This window comes from Plectropomus leopardus, chromosome 21 (genome assembly GCF_008729295.1).
Source record: "Plectropomus leopardus isolate mb chromosome 21, YSFRI_Pleo_2.0, whole genome shotgun sequence".
NCBI lineage: Eukaryota > Metazoa > Chordata > Actinopteri > Perciformes > Serranidae > Plectropomus > Plectropomus leopardus.
This window is the reverse complement of record NC_056483.1, coordinates 10,180,671-10,202,277: the sequence shown is the minus strand read 5'-3', so window position 1 is coordinate 10,202,277 and position 21,607 is coordinate 10,180,671. Positions and strand designations below refer to the sequence as shown.

The 21,607-nt window shown below is 35.9% G+C and overlaps 5 protein-coding genes across 6 annotated transcripts; 4 read left to right on the top strand and 1 right to left on the bottom strand.

The window, feature by feature from the left end:
* Nucleotides 1-215: 215 nt before the first annotated feature.
* LOC121960856 (cystatin-A-like) lies at nucleotides 216-6,878 on the bottom strand. Of its 2 annotated transcripts, none has more exons than XM_042510734.1 (3): nucleotides 6,719-6,878; nucleotides 1,378-1,479; nucleotides 216-1,160 (listed from the first exon to the last, which is right to left on the bottom strand). In XM_042510734.1, the coding sequence occupies exons 1-3, from the start codon at nucleotides 6,755-6,757 to the stop codon at nucleotides 1,029-1,031; spliced, it is 273 nt and encodes a 90-aa protein (XP_042366668.1). In that variant the 5' UTR covers nucleotides 6,758-6,878; the 3' UTR covers nucleotides 216-1,028. The 2 variants fall into 2 exon arrangements, with proteins under 2 accessions (XP_042366668.1, XP_042366667.1); XM_042510733.1 differs by lacking the exon at nucleotides 6,719-6,878 and adding an exon at nucleotides 1,582-1,653.
* On the top strand, nucleotides 3,769-5,043 carry LOC121960854 (cystatin-B-like). Its single transcript, XM_042510730.1, has 3 exons — nucleotides 3,769-3,953; nucleotides 4,056-4,157; nucleotides 4,818-5,043. The coding sequence occupies exons 1-3, from the start codon at nucleotides 3,882-3,884 to the stop codon at nucleotides 4,947-4,949; spliced, it is 306 nt and encodes a 101-aa protein (XP_042366664.1). The 5' UTR covers nucleotides 3,769-3,881; the 3' UTR covers nucleotides 4,950-5,043.
* A 4,206-nt stretch (nucleotides 6,879-11,084) lies between the features above and the next one.
* Nucleotides 11,085-12,183, top strand: LOC121960852 (leukocyte cysteine proteinase inhibitor 1-like). The gene is made up of 3 exons (XM_042510728.1): nucleotides 11,085-11,232; nucleotides 11,332-11,430; nucleotides 11,849-12,183. Exons 1-3 carry the CDS (start codon nucleotides 11,155-11,157, stop codon nucleotides 11,993-11,995), a joined length of 324 nt encoding a protein of 107 aa, XP_042366662.1. The 5' UTR covers nucleotides 11,085-11,154; the 3' UTR covers nucleotides 11,996-12,183.
* A 1,056-nt stretch (nucleotides 12,184-13,239) lies between these two features.
* On the top strand, nucleotides 13,240-14,124 carry LOC121960853 (stefin-C-like). The gene is made up of 3 exons (XM_042510729.1): nucleotides 13,240-13,388; nucleotides 13,491-13,595; nucleotides 13,804-14,124. Exons 1-3 carry the CDS (start codon nucleotides 13,317-13,319, stop codon nucleotides 13,936-13,938), a joined length of 312 nt encoding a protein of 103 aa, XP_042366663.1. The 5' UTR covers nucleotides 13,240-13,316; the 3' UTR covers nucleotides 13,939-14,124.
* An 867-nt stretch (nucleotides 14,125-14,991) lies between these two features.
* Nucleotides 14,992-15,912, top strand: LOC121960366 (cystatin-B-like). Its single transcript, XM_042510025.1, has 3 exons — nucleotides 14,992-15,135; nucleotides 15,241-15,345; nucleotides 15,573-15,912. The coding sequence occupies exons 1-3, from the start codon at nucleotides 15,058-15,060 to the stop codon at nucleotides 15,708-15,710; spliced, it is 321 nt and encodes a 106-aa protein (XP_042365959.1). The 5' UTR covers nucleotides 14,992-15,057; the 3' UTR covers nucleotides 15,711-15,912.
* Nucleotides 15,913-21,607: the final 5,695 nt, after the last annotated feature.

Below are 21,607 nucleotides of genomic sequence, written 5' to 3'. Positions count from 1 at the left end.
TCCTTTCCAAATACAATTATATATTCAAAATCTTATAATTCACATTTTCATTGTGTTGTCCTGATCTCTCTGATTCAAAGATTAACATCGTTTTGATATCAAAACAAGCAGCATTCAGGAAGAAACATTCATCCTGCTCAAGTGTGGTGACCTGCTAAACTAAAACATCCACAGTGGGGCTGATACTATTATTCATCTCACACATTAATATTTAATTCAAAATAACAATGTCCAAGTCTTCTTAAAACATTTATATTACATTTCTGACTCAACAAAGTCTTTTTCTCATAGTCCACAGATCATTTTGACAACTTTCAAATAAGCAAATATGTTGCATGTGATCAAAAACTCCACATGTAATGAGAGAACTTGTTGGAATTGGGGAAGTCTTTACGTTGAACACTTGTTTTGTTATCTCAAGGGTATGTATGAAATGAATTTTCTTCCTCCAGGACATCTGTTAAGTAGCTGACAGTCAGAAAATGTTTCCTGGTTTGTTTAATCACAACTCACAACATGAGAAAGTTAAAAATGTCCATATAAACGTTGATGTAAACTAAAGGAGTTCCTTTACGTTTTTTCATTCATTTGTAACCATTTTTTCCAGCCTAGACAACAGCTATTTTGAAAATCAGACTTCGCAAATGAAAAGCAAATGCTGCATATAAGAACCACGAGGGTAGTGCATTCAACTTGATGCTTCCTGTCACCAAATATCTTTCTCTTTCTGGGTTAATATTTTTAAAATCGATGTAAAGTCATTGCAGAATAAAGAAGAAATAATTCGTTTGTAATTATTCCTTCCAGCCTAGATGGCATCTATTTTAAGATGTTTTTTTCATGCTTTAATCTTTATTATTCCTTTAAAAGGTAGTGCATTCAACTTGCTGCTTCCCGTCACCAAATATCTTTATCTCTGTGTTGACATTTTTAAAATTGATGACAAATCATTGCAGAATAAAGAAGCAGAGCATTTTAAGATGAGACTGAAGGCTGTAAGTATTTAACTGTAGAAACATGTTGCACGTTTAGTTTGTAAAAGGTACGAGGGGGTAATCTTTGGCTCTGTGTTGCTCTACACCGCGCAGCACAACCTCATCTCCATCACACCGAAGTATACGGTGGACACTCAGATGGTTGTAGTCCTCTCCAACATCAACCTGCAGGAAAAAGACAGTTAATCTATGTCTAAACAAATATATTCATCTGAAACTTGTATTGCTGAGCAGTGCAGATCTTCTACCAACTGTTGTCTCACGAGGAGTTTGACACGACTTTATGTTCAACAGGATGTCTAAATGAACTCAACCTGTATATTACACAAAGACACATCTGAGGCTTTCAGACTTCTTGGTAAAATATCACCGTAATACTCACCTTAATGAGGAAGTTTTGTCCAGCCACAGTCTGACACCTGTATTGAATTGCTGTGTACACCACGTAATTCATGCCTGTGAGAGCCAGCACTTGGTCCTTCACCTGTGAGCGAAATAAATAAAATATGATGTAAAGCCAGACTGAAATTCAGACGAGAGAATTGTGTGTGCAGGTTGTGATGAATGAAGGTAGATTGAAGCTCACCTGATCACAAATATACCGAGTTTCCTCAGTTGCATCCATTACCTCACTCCATCCACCGGGAATCTTAGCCATTATCACAAGGTCCGTTGATGTTAACAGAGAAGTCAACTTTCAGCTTGTGTGTCTGAAGTGTTCAGTTTCAGCTGGTTTATTAGTATATTTATACTATCTGGATACAGATGACGTTTTGGGTGGAGCTATACAGTATATGCAGTTAGTGTTCATACTGTATGAATCAACTCCCCCATTTCAGTTTGCTGTGGAGCACACCCCAAATCTCAAATCAAATTGCGTACCTCAGATTCTGATTGTCTTCCTCATTTAGAAAACAGATTTTGTAAGGTCGTGTTCACTCCAATATTTTTTCACCCCTCATGACAGCTGAAATTTGTAGTTTGCAAGAAATCCTTCTCAACATCACTTTTTAGAATTACTCAACAATTAGGGAGCATTTAGTTAAGAAGTCAGTGGAGACCAAAACAGAGCTAAAAACAGATAGATCAAGCAAGTTCATTTTGTCTTCGTATTTTTGATTATTTATTCAGTTTCGCAGTAAAACAACTGGGTAAGGGCCAGGCTCGGATAAGCAAAGCAAATTAGAAGATACGCAGATGATTGTAGCAGGAAAAGGTGACAATTATATGTTTAGAAAGTATATTATATCACAATTTATTATCTAGATATTGTGTTGCTAAACTGTGAAAATCTTCTCATAATAAGCCCCTGTGTTTGCTGTCCTGCCATATCAAGACTGAAAGTACAGTGACTTCCTGTGTACTGTACCTTGTTTAAAGTAAAGCCCTGTTTTTGAGTCTACCGGTTTGAGTGGCACATTGTGCATTTAAGTCCACTATTTGCTGCTGCATCTTTGCACCTGTAGCTGTGATTAAAGCCTCTGCCTTTTGCAATGTCTTTTTCTCTCTCTCCCCCCCAAATGGTCCTGTACATTTATAAACTGATATACAATGAAAACAAAAGAAAAACATCTTTTGATTGAAGTTGAAATAAAACTAATCATTGTTTGTGTCCACATAGTTCTGATTTATCACCATGTTTCACTGACTCCACTTGTACAGCTTGATACCACAAGTGCAATTTCACTTTCACCCATGCAACTGTGAACTGTTGAGTTTCTCTGCGTTGTAAATACTGTATATATTGTTTGTTTATGTCGTCCTCTGTGCTTATTTCCTTCATCTTCATCCTGCACGTTTTTGTACTTATTTATTTATTAATATAGTTTATTTTGCACAGTATTATCTTGCTATTTTGCTATCCCTTTGCTGCTGCAATGTTGGAAATTTCCCCACTGTGGGACTAATAAAGGATTATCTTATCTTATCTTCATTTACTAAAGCTGCAGTGTGCTTCTGTATGCTATAAAACCTAATAAACTTTCCATCCCGACGAAGCCCATTTCAACATGTCATCTTTCTCAGGAAACTCTGCATTCAGCAGTGTTCACAAACATGTACCAACACAGCATTGGCTGACTCCTCCCTGACTCCTTCCTTGTTGAATGTCATGCAAAATGGTTGTGATGTTGTAACTGCACTTACCAAGAAACTCTCCCTAACTGTTGAGTAAAAGTGATGTGGAGGAGGATTTCTTTCATACTGGGAGTGAACACAACATTACAAAATATACGTAACTAAATGAGGAAGTGGAGTGACCTGCAAGTATCCTTTGACCTCCTTGAACTTCTGAAATCATCACATGCACATATAATTTACTTTAATATAAAAATGTACAGTTAATATGGCTAAATTGTTTGCAAACAGCGGCCTATTTAAACATCCAGCAGACATGAAGTAAAAAGTCCATTCATTGGGAGAGTATTTTTGGCCACCTGATGATTTTGAGTCCAATATTCACTCTCCTTTTAGCTCTGTTTTGTTCTCCACCAACTTTTTAACTAAATGCTCCACTATGTTCACCAGCAAGTCAATAACTGTGTCTTTCTGCTATTTGGTGCTGAGCAGGTTGTGTAAAGCGGGCTGAGAGGAACTTTTTTTTGCCCGCTGAACGACACAAGCAGAATCTGAATTACACAATTTGAAATATACAAGTTTTGAGAAGTGTCACACTGTAAACTGGAATTGGGGGGTGATTCACACAGGATGAGCACCACTAACCAAACATACCTTATAGTTCCACCCAAAACATCATGCAGTTAGAACCCTGTTCCAGCCTCTATCCAGACAGTATAAATATACTTGAAAACCAGCTGAAAATAACCACTTCAGACACGAAGCTGCAAACAGCTGATTTCTCTGTTAACTTCAACAGACTTCGTGATAATGGCTTGTTTGGTTGGACAATGGCTTACGACAAAAGATGCAACGGAGGAAACTCAGTTCATTTGTGATCAGGTGAGCTTCAGTCCTTCTTCATTCATCACAACCTTTACGCACAACTCTCTGGTCTGCATTTCAGTCTGGATTTTCATCATATTTTATTTATTTCGCTCACAGGTGAAGGACCAAGTGCTGGCTCTCACAGGCATGAACTATGTGGCGTACACAGCAATTCAATACAGGAATCAGATTGTGGCTGGAGAAAACTTCCTCATCAAGGTAAATATTACTATGATATTTCACCAAAATGTTTGAAAGCCTCAGATGTGTGTCTTGGTTTAATATACGAATTAATTGTGACATCTAGTTGAACATGATGTCATGTCAGATTCATGACAGGGCAGTAAACACCAATTAACCCTTTGAAAGCTGGGCAAATTGGTTTGATTTCTTTCAAAAACATGAGAAAAGGCAATAAGCAACTTTAGAAGAAATCACCCCAAAATTTAAGCCAAAAGTAAAAAGTAGCAGAAAATTACAGAAAAATTAGCAGGGAAAAATGCTTTTGTTTTTAAGTTAAATAAATAAATAAAATGAAATGAGAAAATGGCCTGAAAAGTGCTTAAAAATACAATAATGCTGCAAAATAATGTTAAATATTATGGTGATAATGGTACATATATAACAATTTTCCCAATCTTCTCATTTCTTCCAGTTTGTGGATAAGATCTTGCCAAGTTGCTCATGGTCTTTTCCCCCCATGTTTAAAAAAAGCAACAACAAAAAAGCAAAAAAAACAAGGTTTAAATACTTGTTGAGAAAAGTGACAACAGTCCAGATCACCTCTTTGATAGTAGAAATCTCTTCACTGCTCAGCAACACAAGTTTCAGATGAATATATTTGTTAAGACACATAGTTTAACTCTCTTTCTCCTGCAGGTTGATGTTGGAGAGGACTACAACCATCTGAGTGTCCAACATTTACCAAAGGTTTCTGGAGATGAGTTTGTGCTGCGTGGTGTAGAGCAACACAGAGCCAAAGAGGATCCCCTCCTGCCTTTCACAAAATGATCACACACCCTGTTTCAACACTAACAGGCTGCAGTTTCATATTGAAATGCTCTGCTTCAATGTATTAGCATTTACAGATAAAGATATTTGGTCTTCGGAAGCAGTTACTTTGTTCTAAAGAAATAATAAGAATAAAACATTATTAAAAATCTACACATAATTCCTGTGGTTCTTACATGCAGCATTTGCTCTTTTTTGCAAAGTCTGATTTCTAAAATAAGTGTGATCTTGGTTGGAGGAAATGGTGACAACTGCATTCAAAAAGGTGAATAAATCCCTTAAGTTTACGTCAACCTTACGCATACAATATGCTACTGTGTTCACAATCTTAGTTGGTATTTTAGCATGCTCAAATTATTTTCCTTGTGAAACTTTAAGGTTTGTGACTCCCATAGGGCTGCAGCTATTGATTATTTTAGTAATCAAGTAATCTACGGTCATTCTTGCGATTAATCGAGTCACTGGATATGCACATGAAAATGTTTTCATTAAATTACTTTTGTTGCGTTAGAAGGGTAACAGTAATACACACAGGAGAAAATATATATAATGAACAAGCAACTAATTGCATTTTCCTTTAGAAAAATTAATATTTTTGCACTGCAAAAGTCTTTGTGCAATATGTACTAAAAGAGTAAACTAAACCCATTTTTAGTGCATTTAATGTTTGCCATATTACATTCTGGGTTTTAATCAGAAAAATTTATTTTGACATGAAACGGGCACTATATTTATTTAAACAAGACCCATTTAACACATTTAAGTATTATATTACTGCCTTCTGGGTTTTAAAGTGCAAAAACTGAAAAAAAATAAACTAAATTTCAAATTACCTTTAAAAAACAGGCATACATACAACCAAAAACTAAGGCATAAACATTGCTTATAGGTTATGCAATTTAGGTTTCAGAACTAAAATTTTCAATTTTCAGGCATGATGTAAGCCTTTACTGTCTCCTTTGAAGGTTTTGTGGCCTTTTTAGGCAAAACCGAATGGACAGAAAGGATGAAACAAGAGTCTGCATACAATGTCAATTCACATATTTTTCCTCTGAGATTTTTAACAAAGCCAACATGTGATGATGTATAGTCAATTCACCTTAAATGTCTCTCTTATCACCTGTGCATGTGTTTTTGTGTGTGTGTTGGGGAAGGAGGGGCATGTATGAGCATGGGTGTGTTTGCCAATCATAGTAATAATATGAATGAAGGCCAGGCTTTCACAGGTTAACTGCAATAACACACACACTCATATACACATACATACACACACACACACACACACACACACACACATATACATAATCATCTTTACTAGACTTAATTACAAGTAGCACAATTTTCCCTAGCAGCAAACATCAACACAAAGCGCGCACGCGCGCGCACACAAACACACACACAAAAACACACACAAAAAAAAACACACACACACACAGTTGACCAGCAAGGTAGCCGATTCGGGCAAAAAGACAAACAGATATATTATGGATTTACTGCAGATGTGCAAGCTACGATTCGTAAGCTAACTTCAACGTCGTTAGCATCAGCTCGTGTATTTATTATTTTTACAAACAGCACTTCACTGTCAGCAACCAGAGCTCCTCTTTCAAAATTAAAAGCTGTTATTTATTATTGGTGTTTCTCTGTAAGTATTAACAACTGGTGTTTATATGTTATTATTAGCGGTTAGCCTTTAGCTGTCAACATTAGCGACTAGCGCTTATCGGTTAGCATTAGCGACTAACTTTAGCAGTCGAAATATATCTCACCAAAGCGGTATTCCTCTTCAACCAGCGACGCCTCATCATCCGGTCGAGGGGAGAGTATCTAGAAAAACTGCTGTATTTCCATTTTCATCAGTTTTAGTAGGTTTTTCAAAATCCAAGTTCAATGTTGTTACTTCTTACTTCGGACGTGTCGCCCGCTAGCTTCTTAGCTGCGGCTCAAAGAGGAAGTGGAAACAAATGGCACCTAATTAAAGTGGAACTGAAAGGCTGGCTGAGGCTTTCAGGTTCACCATGTAAAAATGGTAAATACCAACTGGATCATAACAACGTAGAAGAATAGATGACAAGCTTCTCAGATTAAGTTGTCTATTTTTTTCTAAATGTGTATCAGTCACATATGTCTGTTAATCTTTTTTTTAATATTGAGTTCTGGCTCTTTTTTTTTGGTGTTTATTACCCCTACCCTTTAAAACCTGAGCAATTGACTTGTTTCTTTCAAAAACATGGTGGGTGGTAACCAACGTTGAATATTAATTTTTTTTTAAATTTTAGTTTTGGTCTTTTTTTTTTTGGTGTTTATTACCCCTACCCTTTAAAACCTGAGCAACTGACTTGCCCAAGAATTAGCAAGAAATTAGTAAAAAACAAAAAGGTACAGGTGAATTACTTCAAAGTAAGCAACAAAAAAGAAAAGAAAAGAAAAAAAGACTAAGAAAGTGCTTTAAAAACTTTTCTCTGTAACATAATTTTAAATATATAATATTAATATATAATTATGATAATATAATTGAGAGATATAGATAGATAGATATTGTTCTTGTATTCTTGTATTGTACTAATCTCCTTTCTTAATTATGATCCTGTGACAACAGGTCATCACTACATTACTGCTTATCTTGATATTCAATGTCTCGTACAGGTAATGACACACTACAGTGTCAGTGTACGTGACATGGGTATGTGTGAAGGAATAAATCAGACCAAACACATTCTGTGTTTTCCAAACTCCAACACATGCCCAGTCAGCTCAAGCCACACTTCAAAATTCCCCTCTTTCCCCCTTCTTTATTCCACTTTCACTTTACATTAGGTTTATCATTAGGTCATCAAATGCAATAAGGTCAGGGAAAGATTTGATCACACAAACAAGGAAACATTTTTTCTTTGTGTCAGCTACTTGAAAGGTATCAGGAAGAAGGAGATAAACTGAGCAAATATTTCTGTGATTACAAAATGAGTGTGGGAGGTACAGAATGTGACCAAATGAGGAAATACATCATTGAGGCACACCTGCAAACCCTCTTCATATCAACACGGTCTCTTAACTGAATTGCTGCAGCTCTGCTCTTTTATTTCACAGTCATTGCACATTATACATAATATTCCTCTGAAATAAAGTCACATGCAGTTCTGTTTGTGTTAACAGAGGAGGCTATGCAGTGTTAAGAAGGAGGAAGAATTAGCAAGAAATTATTTTTTTTTAAAAAAGGTACAGGTGAATTACTTCAAAGTAAGCAACAAAAAAGAAAAGAAAAAAGAAAAGAAAAGAAAAGAAAAGAAAAAAAAAAAAAAAAAAGAAAAGAAAAAAAGACTAAGAAAGTGCTTCAAAAAACTTTTCTCTGTAACATAATTTCAAATATATAGTATTAATATATAATTATGATAATATAATTAAGAGGATTATGAATATAGCTTTCAGGACAATTTCCTCTCATTTTTTTGATAATATGAAAAATAATCCCATCTAATTTTCATATCCATTTTTAAAATGGATATGAAAATTAGATGGTCCATTTCCTTTGACTCTTTTTTTTTCTTTGTCTGTTTTGCTTTTGCAGGACAATTGTGGGATATTTCTTTCCATGTTATTCATTATGGGTTTTTTTTCCTGTGTTCCTGAAAGAAATCAAAAAAATGTTCTCAGGTTTTAGATTTTTAAATGCTAGTGAAAGACATCTAAAGGCAGTACAAGAAAACTGATGCAGGCGTTGAAGTGTCTATGTCCTCACTAAGAGAAAAAAAAGCAAATGAAACTATTTTCCTTTGCATTTTTTTTTTACTTCCTTGGCTTTATAATAACCAAAACCAATGTTTCTTTTTTTCCTTCCAACACATCACATCATTTTTTAAGTAGGTCTATAGGCCTCTATTGAACAGTTTAGATGGCCATTCATAATAATGCGGAAAAAAAAAAAAGAAAAAAATATAAATTGTGTACTGACATAATGCCTAATTATGTTGGGATACCAACATATATCAATTTGTGACCATTGGTGTTGTGTTATTACCAGCACCAGTAAATTTTCCATGTACGTGTTCTAGACATTTACCATCACAATACTTTGAAAAAATCTTCGAAATGGTGACAAAAATCACACTGTTATAATTTATAAACATTAATAAAATAACCAAGTATGGTAATGAACTAACAATAGATATTGTTCTTGTATTCTTGTATCGTACTAATGTCCTTTCTTAATTATGTTCCTGTGACAACAGGTCATCACTACATTACTGCTTATCTTGATATTCAATGTCTCTTACATAAAATGGATATGAAAATTAGATGGTCCATTTCATTGGACTCTTTATTTTTCTATAACTGTTCTGCTTTTGCAGGACAATTGCGGGATATTTCTTTCCATGTTATTCATTATGGGTTTTTTTCCTGTGTTTCTGAAAGAAATCAAGAAAATGTTCTCAGGTTTTAGATTTTTAAATGCTAGTGAAAGACATCTAAAGGCAGTACAAGAAAACTGATGCAGGCGTTGAAGTGTCTATGTCCTCACTAAGAAAAAAAAGCAAATGAAACTATTTTCCTTTGCATTTTTTTTACTTCCTTGGCTTTATAATAACCAAAACCAATGTTTCTTTTTTTCCTTCCAACACATCACATCATTTTTTAAGTAGGTCTATAGGCCTCTATTGAACAGTTTAGATGGCCATTCATAATAATGCAAAAAAAAAAGAAAGAAAAAAATATAAATTGTGTACTGACATAATGCCTAATTATGTTGGGATACCAACATATATCAATTTGTGACCATTGGTGTTGTGTTATTACCAGCACCAGTAAATTTTCCATGTACGTGTTCTAGACATTTACCATCACAATACTTTGAAAAAATCTTCGAAATGGTGACAAAAATCACACTGTTATAATTTATAAACATTAATAAAATAACCAAGTATTGTAATGAACTAACAATAGATATTGTTCTTGTATTCTTGTATCGTACTAATGTCCTTTCTTAATTATGTTCCTGTGACAACAGGTCATCACTACATTACTGCTTATCTTGATATTCAATGTCTCTTACAGGTAATGACACACTACAGTGTCAGTGTACGTGACATGGGTATGTGTGAAGGAATAAATCAGACCAAACACATTCTGTGTTTTCCTCGTAACTTTTAGTAACTCCAACACATGCCCAGTCAGCTCAAGCCACACTTCAAAATTCCCCTCTTTCCCCCTTCTTTATTCCACTTTCCTTCTTACATTAGGTTTATCATTAGGTCATCAAATGCAATAAGGTCAGGGAAAGATTTGATCACACAAACAAGGAAACATTTTTTCTTTGTGTCAGCTACTTGAAAGGTATCAGGAAGAAGGAGATAAACTGCGCAAATATTTCTGTGATTACAAAATGAGTGTGGGAGGTACAGAATGTGACCAAATGAGGAAATACATCATTGAGGCACACCTGCAAACCCTCTTCATATCAACACGGTCTCTTAACTGAATTGCTGCAGCTCTGCTCTTTTATTTCACAGTCATTGCACATTATACATAATATTCCTCTGAAATAAAGTCACATGCAGTTCTGTTTGTGTTAACAGAGGAGGCTATGCAGTGTTAAGAGGAAGTTGAGTGTTTCATTCTAAAGAAGGACACTGTTAAATAAAATAACATGATATGAGATTTCTGGCATTTTTCATCACTTCCTTAAAGTTCAAATGTGCAGATTTATGTCACTTGAAATATAATTTTGGCTTACTTAAAAGTTGTCAAAGTGATCTATATTAGAAAATGACTGTTGAGACAGAAATAACTGACACTTGTTTACAGGAGACATTTTTTGGACATTGTTAATTTGAATTAAATGTTAAAGTGTGAGATGTTTAAAACTAAGTATCAGCACCACTGTGGATGTTTTAGCTCAGCTGGTCACCATTCTTGAGGAGGATCGATGTCCTGCCTTAATGCTGCATCATTTGACCATAAAACATTAATTATCTTTGTATTTTAAATCTGAATGGCACAACTAATATCTGAAATATTTAAGAAATATTGAAGAACAAATTCCATCACGATCGCGTGAGGGCTGTTGTTCCACATGCAGCTCCACCCAGAAATGAGCCACCCATTAGGCGTATAAATACTGTATGAACACATGCCATAAAGGTAAAACTCTTGAGAAACATCAAAAATCTGCCGGTTGACGTCTCTGTTAACTTAAACGGACCTTGCGACAATGGCCAGCACTGCTGAGAAGCCTGAATGGAGCAAGACAGAAAATGCCACGGAGGAAATTCAGCACATTTGTGATCAGGTGAGCTTTCACTCTACTTTAATTCTTCACAATCTGCACACAAAACTCTCTGATCTGCATTTCAGTGTGGATTTATATCATATTTTATTCCATTTACAGGTGAAGGTCCAAGTCGAGAAAAAGACAGGCAAGAACTATGTTGAATTCAAAGCAGTTCAATACCGTCATTCTATTGGCGGAGAACTCTTCCTCATCAAGGTAAAACATTTTGTGGTATGTAAAAAAAATGCTGAAAGCTTCAGAGGAATGTCTTTGTATAATATACAAGTTAAATTAATTGAGACATCCAGCTGAACCTGATGGCATGTCAAATTCATGGCAGGGCAGTAATCAGCAGTTAACCCATTGAAACCTGAGCAAATTGACTTCATTTCTTTCAAAAACATAGGAAAGGGCAATGAACAACTTCATGGGAAATTACCCAAAAATGTGCACAAAAAAGTAAAATGTACAAGAAAATTACATTACAACTTTTTTTTTAATGTAAATAAATAAATAAATAAATAAAAACAAGTGGCATGTTTATCTTTGATGATAGAGGATCTTTACTGTTCAGCAACACTAGAATCAGATAAAAATATCTATTTTAAACTTGCAATTATCCTCTTATATGCAGGTTCATGTTGGAGGGACAGACTACATTCATCTGAGAGTCCTCCAATTCATTTGGCTTCTCCATGCCGTGCCACAGGAAGTGGATATACTGCGCGGTGTGGAGCAACACAAAACCAGAGACGACCCCCTCGTACCTTTTTCAAACTGATCACACAACCTGTTTCAACAGTTAAACACTGGCAGGCTGCAGCCTCATATAAAAATGCTCTGCTTCTTTGTTCTGAAATGATTTGACATTGATTTCAAACATATTAACACAGACAGATAAAGATGTTTGGTGATGAAGTTGAATGCACTACCTTTTGAAGGAATAATAAATAATAAACACACAAAAAATCTCTTTACTTCTTTTGGTTCTTATATGCAACATGTGCTTTTACTTTGTCTTTATGGATAGAAATGGTTACAAATACATTTAAAAATTAAAATAAATACTTTTGTTTTACAAAAAGTTAAATACATTTTTTTACTTTCTCATGTTGTGAGTTCTGATCACACAAACCAGGAAACATTTTCTCAGTCAGTTACTTGACCGGTCCTATCAGATTGTTGAATGAGTCTGAAACATAAAGACTCCTGTCTACAAACGTTCCTGACATCAAAAAATTCTCTCAACTTCTCCTTGAAAATGCTCTGCTTATGCATCTCAGTATTATTAGTATTATTACTCATTTTATATAATATTCCTTAACTTACATGTTAAATTTTGTGTGCTTTATTGTAGAGAAGGAATATTTTATATAAAGCCACAGAAAATGAGATTTTTGGGCAATAGTTTTTATCTTTGATGTTCAGATGAAAAGATTTCTAAAACTCATTAGATGTGGAGTTTTTGATCACATGCTACATAATTTTGGATCATTTCAAAGTGGTCAAAATGACCTATGGACCATGAGGAAATGACTTTGTGGAGACCAAAATCATTTACACTTATAGAAGACTTGGCCATTATTGAAACTGAATTAAAAAGTATGTGTGAGAAGAATACAGCTCCGTATTGTGTAGCACTTATATGCAGCATTGGCATTTTTTTATTGTGAAGTCTTATTTTTAAATAGATGTCATCACAGCTGGAAGAAAAGGTCACAAAAAAATCTAAAAGGTAAATAAATCCCTTTTGTTTAGAAAGACCTTATCACTGATATGGATAGTTCTCATGTTGTGAGCTCTGATTGCACAAACCAGGAAATACATATTTACACACTCACACACACATATACATTACACAATTTGAAACAATTTTTGGGAAGTGCCACAAAGCAAACAGGACCAGGGGGATAATTCAAAGAGTATGAGCAACACTAAGCACACACTGTATAGCTCCACCCAAAACCTCATGTGTTAGTCTAGTGCCCGCCTGTTTCCAGACTGTATAAATACATACATACAAAACGAACTGAAAATTAACACTTGAGGCAGATAGAAGCAGACAGTTGACTTCTCTGTTAACTTCAACCGACCTCAAAACAATGGCTGCAGAATTTGGAGAATGGAGTAAGACACTGGATGCAACTGCAGACATTCAGATGCTCTGTGATCAGGTGAGCTTCAGTCTTCCTTCATTCATCACAACCTGCACACACAACTCTCTGCTCTGCATCTCAGTCTGTATTTACATCAAATTTCATTCAATTCACACACAGGTGAAGAAAGAAGTGGAGAAAATTACAGGCCAGGACTATAAGGTGTTCAAAGCAGTTAAATACAGGATCAAGAGTCTGTGTGGAGGACAATTCTTTGTCATCAAGGTAAATAATTCTCTGATATGTGCAAATACTGAGTTTGAGAGCCTCAGATGTGTGCCTTTGTAAAATATATTAGTTGAATGAATTGAATGGCAGGACAATAAACTCCAGTTAAACACAGCTCTGTTGGTAGATCTTCACTGTTCAACATGACATGATCCAGATGAAAATGCATTTTCTGAAGTTCATTCTCTTCTCTTTTGTCATGCAGGTTGATGTTGGAGCGGACTACGATCATCTGAATGTTCACCAAATAACTGGGTTGCAGCACGAAGTGCCTCCAACCCTGCATGGTGTAGAGCAGCACAAAACCAAAGAAGACCCCCTCGTACCTTTTTCAATCTGATCACACAACCTGTTTCAAGAGTTAATGTACTTACAGGCTGCAGTCTCTGATTAAAATACTCTGCTTCTTTATCCTGAAATGATTTGACATTGATTTAAAATGAATAAATATTCAAAGATATCGATATTTCGTGTTTGAAAGCAGTGAGTCGAATGCACTGAAGAAATAAAGTTTATGTATCCAGTATCATATTTTTTTGTGGTTTCTAAATGCAGCATTTCTATTGTCTGTTTTTAAACTAGTTGTCGTTTTGACTGCAAGAAATGGTCATACAATTAAAAAGGTAAAAAAAAATCCTCTTAATTTCTGTTCGGAATACACTGTTTCCTCAAAATTATGTTGGTATTTAATTTAAAGCTCTTAATCATATTCTTGTAGCAGCTTTATTACTGCATGGATTATGTTCACAGACAGTGTTTCTTTTACGTAACAAAACACTACAGTGCGACAAATGCAAAGAGCAGTAAGGTCAAAGAAAGATCTGATTACCAAATTAGATAAAGAAAAATAATATGTATACAAGATTTTGTGACAATCCATACGATAGTTGTTTAGATGTCTCTGATATTTTAATCCGTTCATGAACTTAAGACAGAGTGCATTGCTTCACTGCATGTACACTGAGTTCCACAGTTTGATGTGTGACAAGCTGAAGGATAGAGCTTTCAGTTTTAGCTGGCAGGCAGTGTGAAAAAAAGGGTTGGACAAAGACATTTTTCCACTGAAGCAATTAAGACAAACACATCGATTCCGCAATGTTAGATTTTGTGCCAGCTAAATGTTTGCTGTTCTTGGTTCTTGATTGATTTATATGTCCTTCCTTAATGCCTCAAGACAATGTTAATCTCTGAATTTAAAATCATGACAACACAATGAAAATCTGAATCATAAGATTTAAAGCATCCCTTTGAAAAAAAAGCCTTCAAATGCAATTTAGAAAGATATTAATCAGAAAAGGGAAAACATGTGATCACAATCACAGTTATGATTGTGGGGTCACCTGTCAGGTGTGTCCAGGGGTGGTTACTGTGTATAAATACATGTGATAAAGAGTAGGAACTATTGAGACACATCAAAAACTGGTTGACTTCTCTGCTGACTTCTACAGACCTTGTGACAATGTCTAGCGTTCCTGGAAAGACTGATTGGAGTGAGACGAAGGACGCCAATGAGAACACTCAGGATCTTTGTAATCTGGTGACCTTTACTCTACCTTCATCTGCCACGACTTCCACACACATCTCTCTGATCTGCATTTCAGTCTGGATTTACATTATTGTATTTTATTTGATTCATACACAGATGAAGGGCGACGTGGAGAAAATGACAGGCAAGAAATATACGCAATTCAAAGCAGTGAAATACCGGACTGGGCCTGGGCCAAGAGGAGAAATCACCCTCATCAAGGTAAATAATACAGTGATATTTGAAAGCCTTAGATGTGTGTCTTTGCTTAATATACAAGTTGAATTAATTGTGACATCCAGTCAAACATAATGTCATGTTAAATTCACCGCAGGACAGTAAACACCACTTGAACACATGTCTGGTGGTAGAGGATACTCAGCGTTCAATGCATGACTCAGATGGATATATTTGTTGCAAAAGTCCAGTTTTCCTTTCATTTCTTGCAGGTTAATGTTGGAGAGGACTACGATCATCTGAGTATCTTTCAAGGAATGCCATTTCTCACTGATGTTCCGCCACCAAAACTGCGCGGCGTCTTGCAGCACAGATCCTTGGATGACTCCCTCGTGCCTTTCACAAACTGATGCAACCTGTTTCAGCAGTTAAATATTTACAGGCTGCAGTTTCATATTAAAATACGCTGCCTGTTTATTCTGAAATGATTGGACATTGAATCTGAATATATCAACACATAGAAATACATGTATTTGGGTTGTGGGATGCAGCATGTAAAATGCAGTACTTTCTGAAACAATAATAAAGACTAAAGTTTTAAACAAAGTCTCTAAATATGTTTCTTGTATTCTTATACATAATATATATATTCGTATTCTTGAATTCTTATAAACCAACATGTGTATTTCTATCATGGCGGTTGATTTTTAAATGAGATGTTGTCTTGGCGAGAAGACATATTGACATAAAAATTAAAAAGGCATAGATTTTTAATCTTTTCACGTTGGGAGTTCTGATTACACAAACCAGGAAATATTTTCTTACTGTTGGTTATTGACAGGTGTCCCGAAGGAGGAAAATACATTGTCTTCATACTTGTAAGATTACAAAATGAGAGTGCAGCATATCTAATCTAACCAAGCAAGGAAATACTCTCAAAATAAGTCCTGTGTGCAGACTTCTCATTATCATCATTTAGATTCATTATCTGGGAACCTGAATATCTGTACAAGATTTTGTGCCAATCCACCCGACGGTTGTTGAAATATTTGAGATATTTTAATCTGTTTATAAATCCAAGACAGAGTGGGTTAAACTGCACCGTGTCACTGCATGTAGACAACGTCAGTATGATCTGTGACAAGCTGCAGGATAGAGCTGTAAGTTTCAGCTGGCAGGCAGCATTAAAAAAAGGGCTGGACAAAGACATTTTTCCACAGAAGCTATAAGGAAAAACAGATCTTATCAGTAGTTAGATTTTGTTCCAGCTAAATGTTTGCTGTTGACAGATTTCCGGGTTCTTGATTGATTAATAATTTTAAAGGTTAGACTTTACCCTCTGAAGGTGATCAGTCTGCTTTACATCTCATCTAAGGAAGATCCACTCTGACATTAATTTACATAGATTTGTTAAACAGCATGGAGGTACAAATCACTGTTATTAACCTTTTCACACCCACTAACCCAACAATGGTCTTGACTTAACAAAGTCATGCCGTGCGCTTGAACATTATTTAAATACAAAACTTTATTTGAACCTCTGGTGGAGATTCAAAAGTTTTAATGACACCAAATGTGCTGGGTGAATTTGGGAAGGTAGTGGACATCTGTTATTAATTATTAATGCCCACATCTTGTAGATTCTATACTTCCAGTTTGTGATGCCAACTTTCAGTCAAAATGTTTAATTCTCTGTGTCCAACCCCAGACTACCCTAATGACATCATTATGACATCATCAAGGATATTTTTTATTTTATCAGTGTTTGGGAAACTCCCGCTTTGCAGAGGATTTAATACAACCGTTTTTGCAGGTTAACCCTGAGCAAATTGGTTCGATTTCTTACAAAAACATGAGCGACTTAAGAAGAAATGACTCTGAAATGAGCAAAAAAAAATCGGTGGTAAAAAAAACCAAAAAAACAATCTTAACCAATTTGCTCAGAGTTCAGGGGTTTTCACACTTGTGAAGGCTTCTGAATGCAGCATGAGGATTCAGGTTTCAGATGGTAAAGATGGCTCACCCCTCACAGCTCGTTGGTGTTTGGAGCCCTCTGGTGTTACTGACAGGACTCACTTTGGTCTGCTCCTTTCTGAGCTGTTTGATGACGCCAGGTTTTCGCTGTTTCTTGACGCAGTTGTCCCACCACCTCAGATGTTTGGCCGATACAGAACATGAATTGGAACTAATATTTTTTCTTAATAGATTTTTAACAATAGTGGGACTTTTTTCTGTCAAAATCTCAACACAGAAGCAGCGGCTCTCTGTGAGCTGTGCAAAGGACTTATAAAATATCCTAAATATGCAAAACTTGTGCACAAATGTAGGCATTAAAGCCAAAGGAACACAAACTAGCTTAGACAGCGGCACAAAGTGCCTCCAACCCTGCATGGTGTAGAGCAGCACAAAACAAAGAAGACCCCCTCCTACCTTTTTCAATCTGATCACACAACGTGTTTCAAGAGTTAATGTACTTACAGCCTGCAGTCTCTGATTAAAATACTCTGCTTCTTTATCCTGAAATGATTTGACATAGATTTAAATGTGTAAACACACAAAGATATCGATATTTCAGGTTTGGAAGCAGTGAGCTGAATGCACTACCTTCCTTTATTACTGCATGGATTATGTTCACAGATGCTTCTTTCAGGTAACGAAACACTTCAGTGCAACACATGCAAACTGCAATATGGTCAGGAAAAGATCTGATCACACCAAACAAGAAACATGTTCTTACTGTTAGTTAATTAACAGGCATCCTGGAGGAGGAAAATATGTTATATTCATACTTATCAGATAACAAAATGAGTGTGGAGAATATCAGATCTAACCATGCAAAGAAATACTCTCAAAATAAGTCCTGTCTGCAGACTTTTTTGAAGAAATTAAATTGTACAAGATTTTGTGCCAATCCACCCGACGGTTGTTGAGATCTTTGAGATATTTCAATCTGTTTATGAGTTGAATACAGAGTGGATTAAACTGCACCGCATCACTGCTTGTAGACAATATTAGTATGATCTGAGAGAAGCTGCAGGATAGAGCTATTATTAACCTTTTCACACCCACTAACCCAACAATGGTCTTGACTTTTCAAAGTCATGCTGTGTGCTTAAACATTATTCAAACACACAAAGCTTTATTTGAACCTCTAGTGGAAATTCAAACATTTTAATTACACCAAATATGCTGGGTGAATTTAGGAAGATGTAATTATGCAAGAGATATTTAAAAATTTCCATCTGTTGGAGGGGTGCAGCCAAGGGCCTCTTCCCTAGTCAACAAATAGCAAGCAATATCCTAAAATTGATATGTTTGATTTTGTTTTTACTTCATTGATAAAACTCCACATTTAGAAACATAAATGGCCTTTTACAGTGACACCTTCATATCAAAACATCAGACAAGCAAGCACGAAACACACGCAGTACACATGTAGTCAACAGAGAATAATACAAATTGAAAAGAAATTTTTTTTAAAAACCCACAAAATAAACCAAATTAGATAAAGAAAAATAATATATGACACAGGGTTCTAGAGGTTCTCTGCGACATTAAGTTCATCTGTCAGGTTATGAGGCTTCATAGCTTTTGTCTTTATTCATTTCAGAGACAAAAAGTTATGATTCAACATATTTTGTTATTATGTTAAAAGTTAGGTTAAAAAGATTCCATATGTTTTCAATGGCAAACTTTGCAAGTAATAAATATTTGTTAAATCAAGAAGTTAGTTTTGTTGGATCTGCCTCCCAACCATTTTCTAATTGACAATAAAAATAAAATGATTAATGCTGTGAACTCTTTTGTACTTTTAGTACACATTTTGTTCCAGAGTGCAAAAAACAACATAAAAACAGAGTCTGTTTATCAAAAATGAAACAAAAAAGTGCCAGTGGAGGAAATCTGGAGCCACATCACTTTTGTGTTGTTTTCATCTGACTTTTCACATAACCTTTGACCCCTACGCTAACTGGTGTCATTTCTGGGGGGAAATGCTTATAACTCCTTGGGTTAAATTCCCAAATTATCCGGCTTCTTTTTGCTTTTTTAATAAGGTAACACTCAAGCTGATATTCACCCAAATATGAAAATTCAGTCATCATCTACTCACCCTGCCGCTGGAAAGTCAGGTGAAGTTTTACAGTCCACAAAACACTGCCGGAGGCTCACCGGAAAAGGCGCTGCACTCATCTCCCAAAAACTGAAGCAAATGTCGACCAGGAAACGTTTATAAACTACATAAATAAAACCACACAACGTCTCCATGATGCTCGTCCGACGTATTCCAAGTGTCCTGAAGCCGCGATGTGCCTATTTGTCTTGAAAATAATTACTGACGACATGTTTTTGCTTTAGCCCGTAGTTTCTAGCGTAGCAGCCGCATTCACGCATGCGCGCTTGTCCGACATCAACAAGAGCACGTGGTACCTTCTCCACGATAAATCCATGGTGGTTTCCTGAGGTATGTAAGAAAATACTGAAAGCCTCAGATGTGTGTCTTTGTATAAAAGGCTATACAAGTAGAATTAATTGATTGAGACATCCAGTGAAACCTGCATGTCATGTCAAATTAACCTGAGTATATTTTTCTCATTTGTCTGCATATTCATGTTGGAGGAGAGAACTACAATCATCTGCAGGTCTGTTGGAAACCTGCCAGCTGAGGACAAAGTCAAGACAACCCCCGTGAACCTTTTAAAATATGATCACACAACTTTTTTTTCCACAATTAGATACTTAAAGGCTGCAGTCTCATATTAAAATACAGCTTTTTTAAATTTTGAAATGATCTGACATTGATTTCAAATGTGAAACAAAGACATTTTGGTTTGGAAGTGGCCAGCTGAGTGCAAACCTTTGAAGAAATAATAAAAATTAAAGCATTAGATAGGTCCTTATGTTTTTTGTCATTCTTAGAATATTTGCTTTTCTTTTCTGAAGTTTGATTTTAAAACTAGATGTCGTTTTGGCTGGAAGAAATGGTTACAAGTACATTTTAAAGGGGAAAATAAATCCTACTTTACATAAACCTTATTACGCATCTAGATTTTTCAACCGTTTCATGTTGGGAGTTTTGAACACATGAACCAGGAATCATTTTCTCTCTGTCAGTTACTTAACAGGCGTCCTGAAGGAGGAAAATTAACTTCATACGTACTATGAGATCACAAAATGAGTGTGGAGCATATCTAATCTAACCATGCAAGGAAATACACTCACACTGAGTCCAGTCTGCAGACTTACCTGAACAAAATAAAAGCAAAGAGTCTGCAGCACTACACTGCAAGTAGATAAGAGTTCTTCAAAAGACTCACAACGAATTCAAATCACAGACAACACACGTCACTTGAAAACGTTTCATTGTTTTCAACTCCTTTTTTTGTACAATGTTTCTCATCAAAGACGCACAACAGATGCCTTACAACAATCACAAAGGAATTTAAGTGTTGGAGAAGAGGTCAGAGTGGTCTGGGTGCTCTGCTTATCTCCGGAGAAGAGCTGGAAGGAAAGCAGCAAAAACGAAAGCTCCCATTTGGTTTTAGAGTCTGGCTATCAATAGTGCAGGGTCCCACCCAGCTTGTAACTTTGACGCAAATGCACGCCCACTTCCTGATACCCCTTATTCCTCCTTTTTTTCGTGTGGCATCGTTGAAAGTAAGTCCCTGTTCCTTTGATTACCACATCAACACCACAAGCGCCACAATCCACAGACGCAAACGGTTGACTTCTGTGTTAACTTCAACAGATCTTGTGACAATGGCTACAGAGTTTGGAAAATGGAGTGAGACACGGGATGCCACCAGGCAAACTCAGGAGCTTTGTGATCGGGTGAGTGTCGATCTACCTTCACTTTTCACAAGCGCCGCACACAACTCTCCGATCTGCACTCAGCTTAGATTTACATCATATTTTATTCCATTCATCCACAGTTGAAGGTCGACGTGGAGAAAAGGACAGGCCTGAAGTATGAGATGTACCAGGCAGTTAAATACAGGATTAAAAGTTGGGGTGTACAAGAGGGAGACGTTTTCATGGTTAAGGTAAAGTATTTTATAATATTTGAAAAAGAGTTTGAAAGCCTCAGTGTGTCTTTGTATAATATACAAGTTGAATTAATTGTAACATCCAGCTGAGCCTTATGTCATGTCAAATTACCAGCTGGACAGGAAACATCAGTTAAAAACATCCCTGACGGTCGAAGATCTTTATTGTTCAGCAACACAAGATCAAGATGAATATATTTTTATCAGAAGTGCAATTTTTCTCATTTATCTGCAGGTAGGTGTTGGAGAAGAGGACTACATTC

Excerpts from the sequence above, each read along its gene's own strand:
- LOC121960366 (XM_042510025.1), top strand. The coding sequence starts at position 15,058 with ATGTCTAGCGTTCCTGGAAAGACTGATTGGAGTGAGACGAAGGACGCC. Across the intron at positions 15,136-15,240 it reads CTCAGGATCTTTGTAATCTG|ATGAAGGGCGACGTGGAGAA; the intron begins GTGACCTTTACT and ends ATTCATACACAG. Across the intron at positions 15,346-15,572 it reads GAGAAATCACCCTCATCAAG|GTTAATGTTGGAGAGGACTA; the intron begins GTAAATAATACA and ends CATTTCTTGCAG.
- LOC121960853 (XM_042510729.1), top strand. The coding sequence starts at position 13,317 with ATGGCTGCAGAATTTGGAGAATGGAGTAAGACACTGGATGCAACTGCA. Across the intron at positions 13,389-13,490 it reads TTCAGATGCTCTGTGATCAG|GTGAAGAAAGAAGTGGAGAA; the intron begins GTGAGCTTCAGT and ends ATTCACACACAG. Across the intron at positions 13,596-13,803 it reads GACAATTCTTTGTCATCAAG|GTTGATGTTGGAGCGGACTA; the intron begins GTAAATAATTCT and ends TTTGTCATGCAG.
- LOC121960854 (XM_042510730.1), top strand. The coding sequence starts at position 3,882 with ATGGCTTGTTTGGTTGGACAATGGCTTACGACAAAAGATGCAACGGAG. Across the intron at positions 3,954-4,055 it reads CTCAGTTCATTTGTGATCAG|GTGAAGGACCAAGTGCTGGC; the intron begins GTGAGCTTCAGT and ends TTTCGCTCACAG. Across the intron at positions 4,158-4,817 it reads GAGAAAACTTCCTCATCAAG|GTTGATGTTGGAGAGGACTA; the intron begins GTAAATATTACT and ends TTTCTCCTGCAG.
- LOC121960852 (XM_042510728.1), top strand. The coding sequence starts at position 11,155 with ATGGCCAGCACTGCTGAGAAGCCTGAATGGAGCAAGACAGAAAATGCC. Across the intron at positions 11,233-11,331 it reads TTCAGCACATTTGTGATCAG|GTGAAGGTCCAAGTCGAGAA; the intron begins GTGAGCTTTCAC and ends TTCCATTTACAG. Across the intron at positions 11,431-11,848 it reads GAGAACTCTTCCTCATCAAG|GTTCATGTTGGAGGGACAGA; the intron begins GTAAAACATTTT and ends TCTTATATGCAG.
- LOC121960856 (XM_042510733.1), bottom strand. The coding sequence starts at position 1,653 with ATGGCTAAGATTCCCGGTGGATGGAGTGAGGTAATGGATGCAACTGAG. Across the intron at positions 1,480-1,581 it reads CTCGGTATATTTGTGATCAG|GTGAAGGACCAAGTGCTGGC; the intron begins GTGAGCTTCAAT and ends TTTCGCTCACAG. Across the intron at positions 1,161-1,377 it reads GACAAAACTTCCTCATTAAG|GTTGATGTTGGAGAGGACTA; the intron begins GTGAGTATTACG and ends TTTTTCCTGCAG.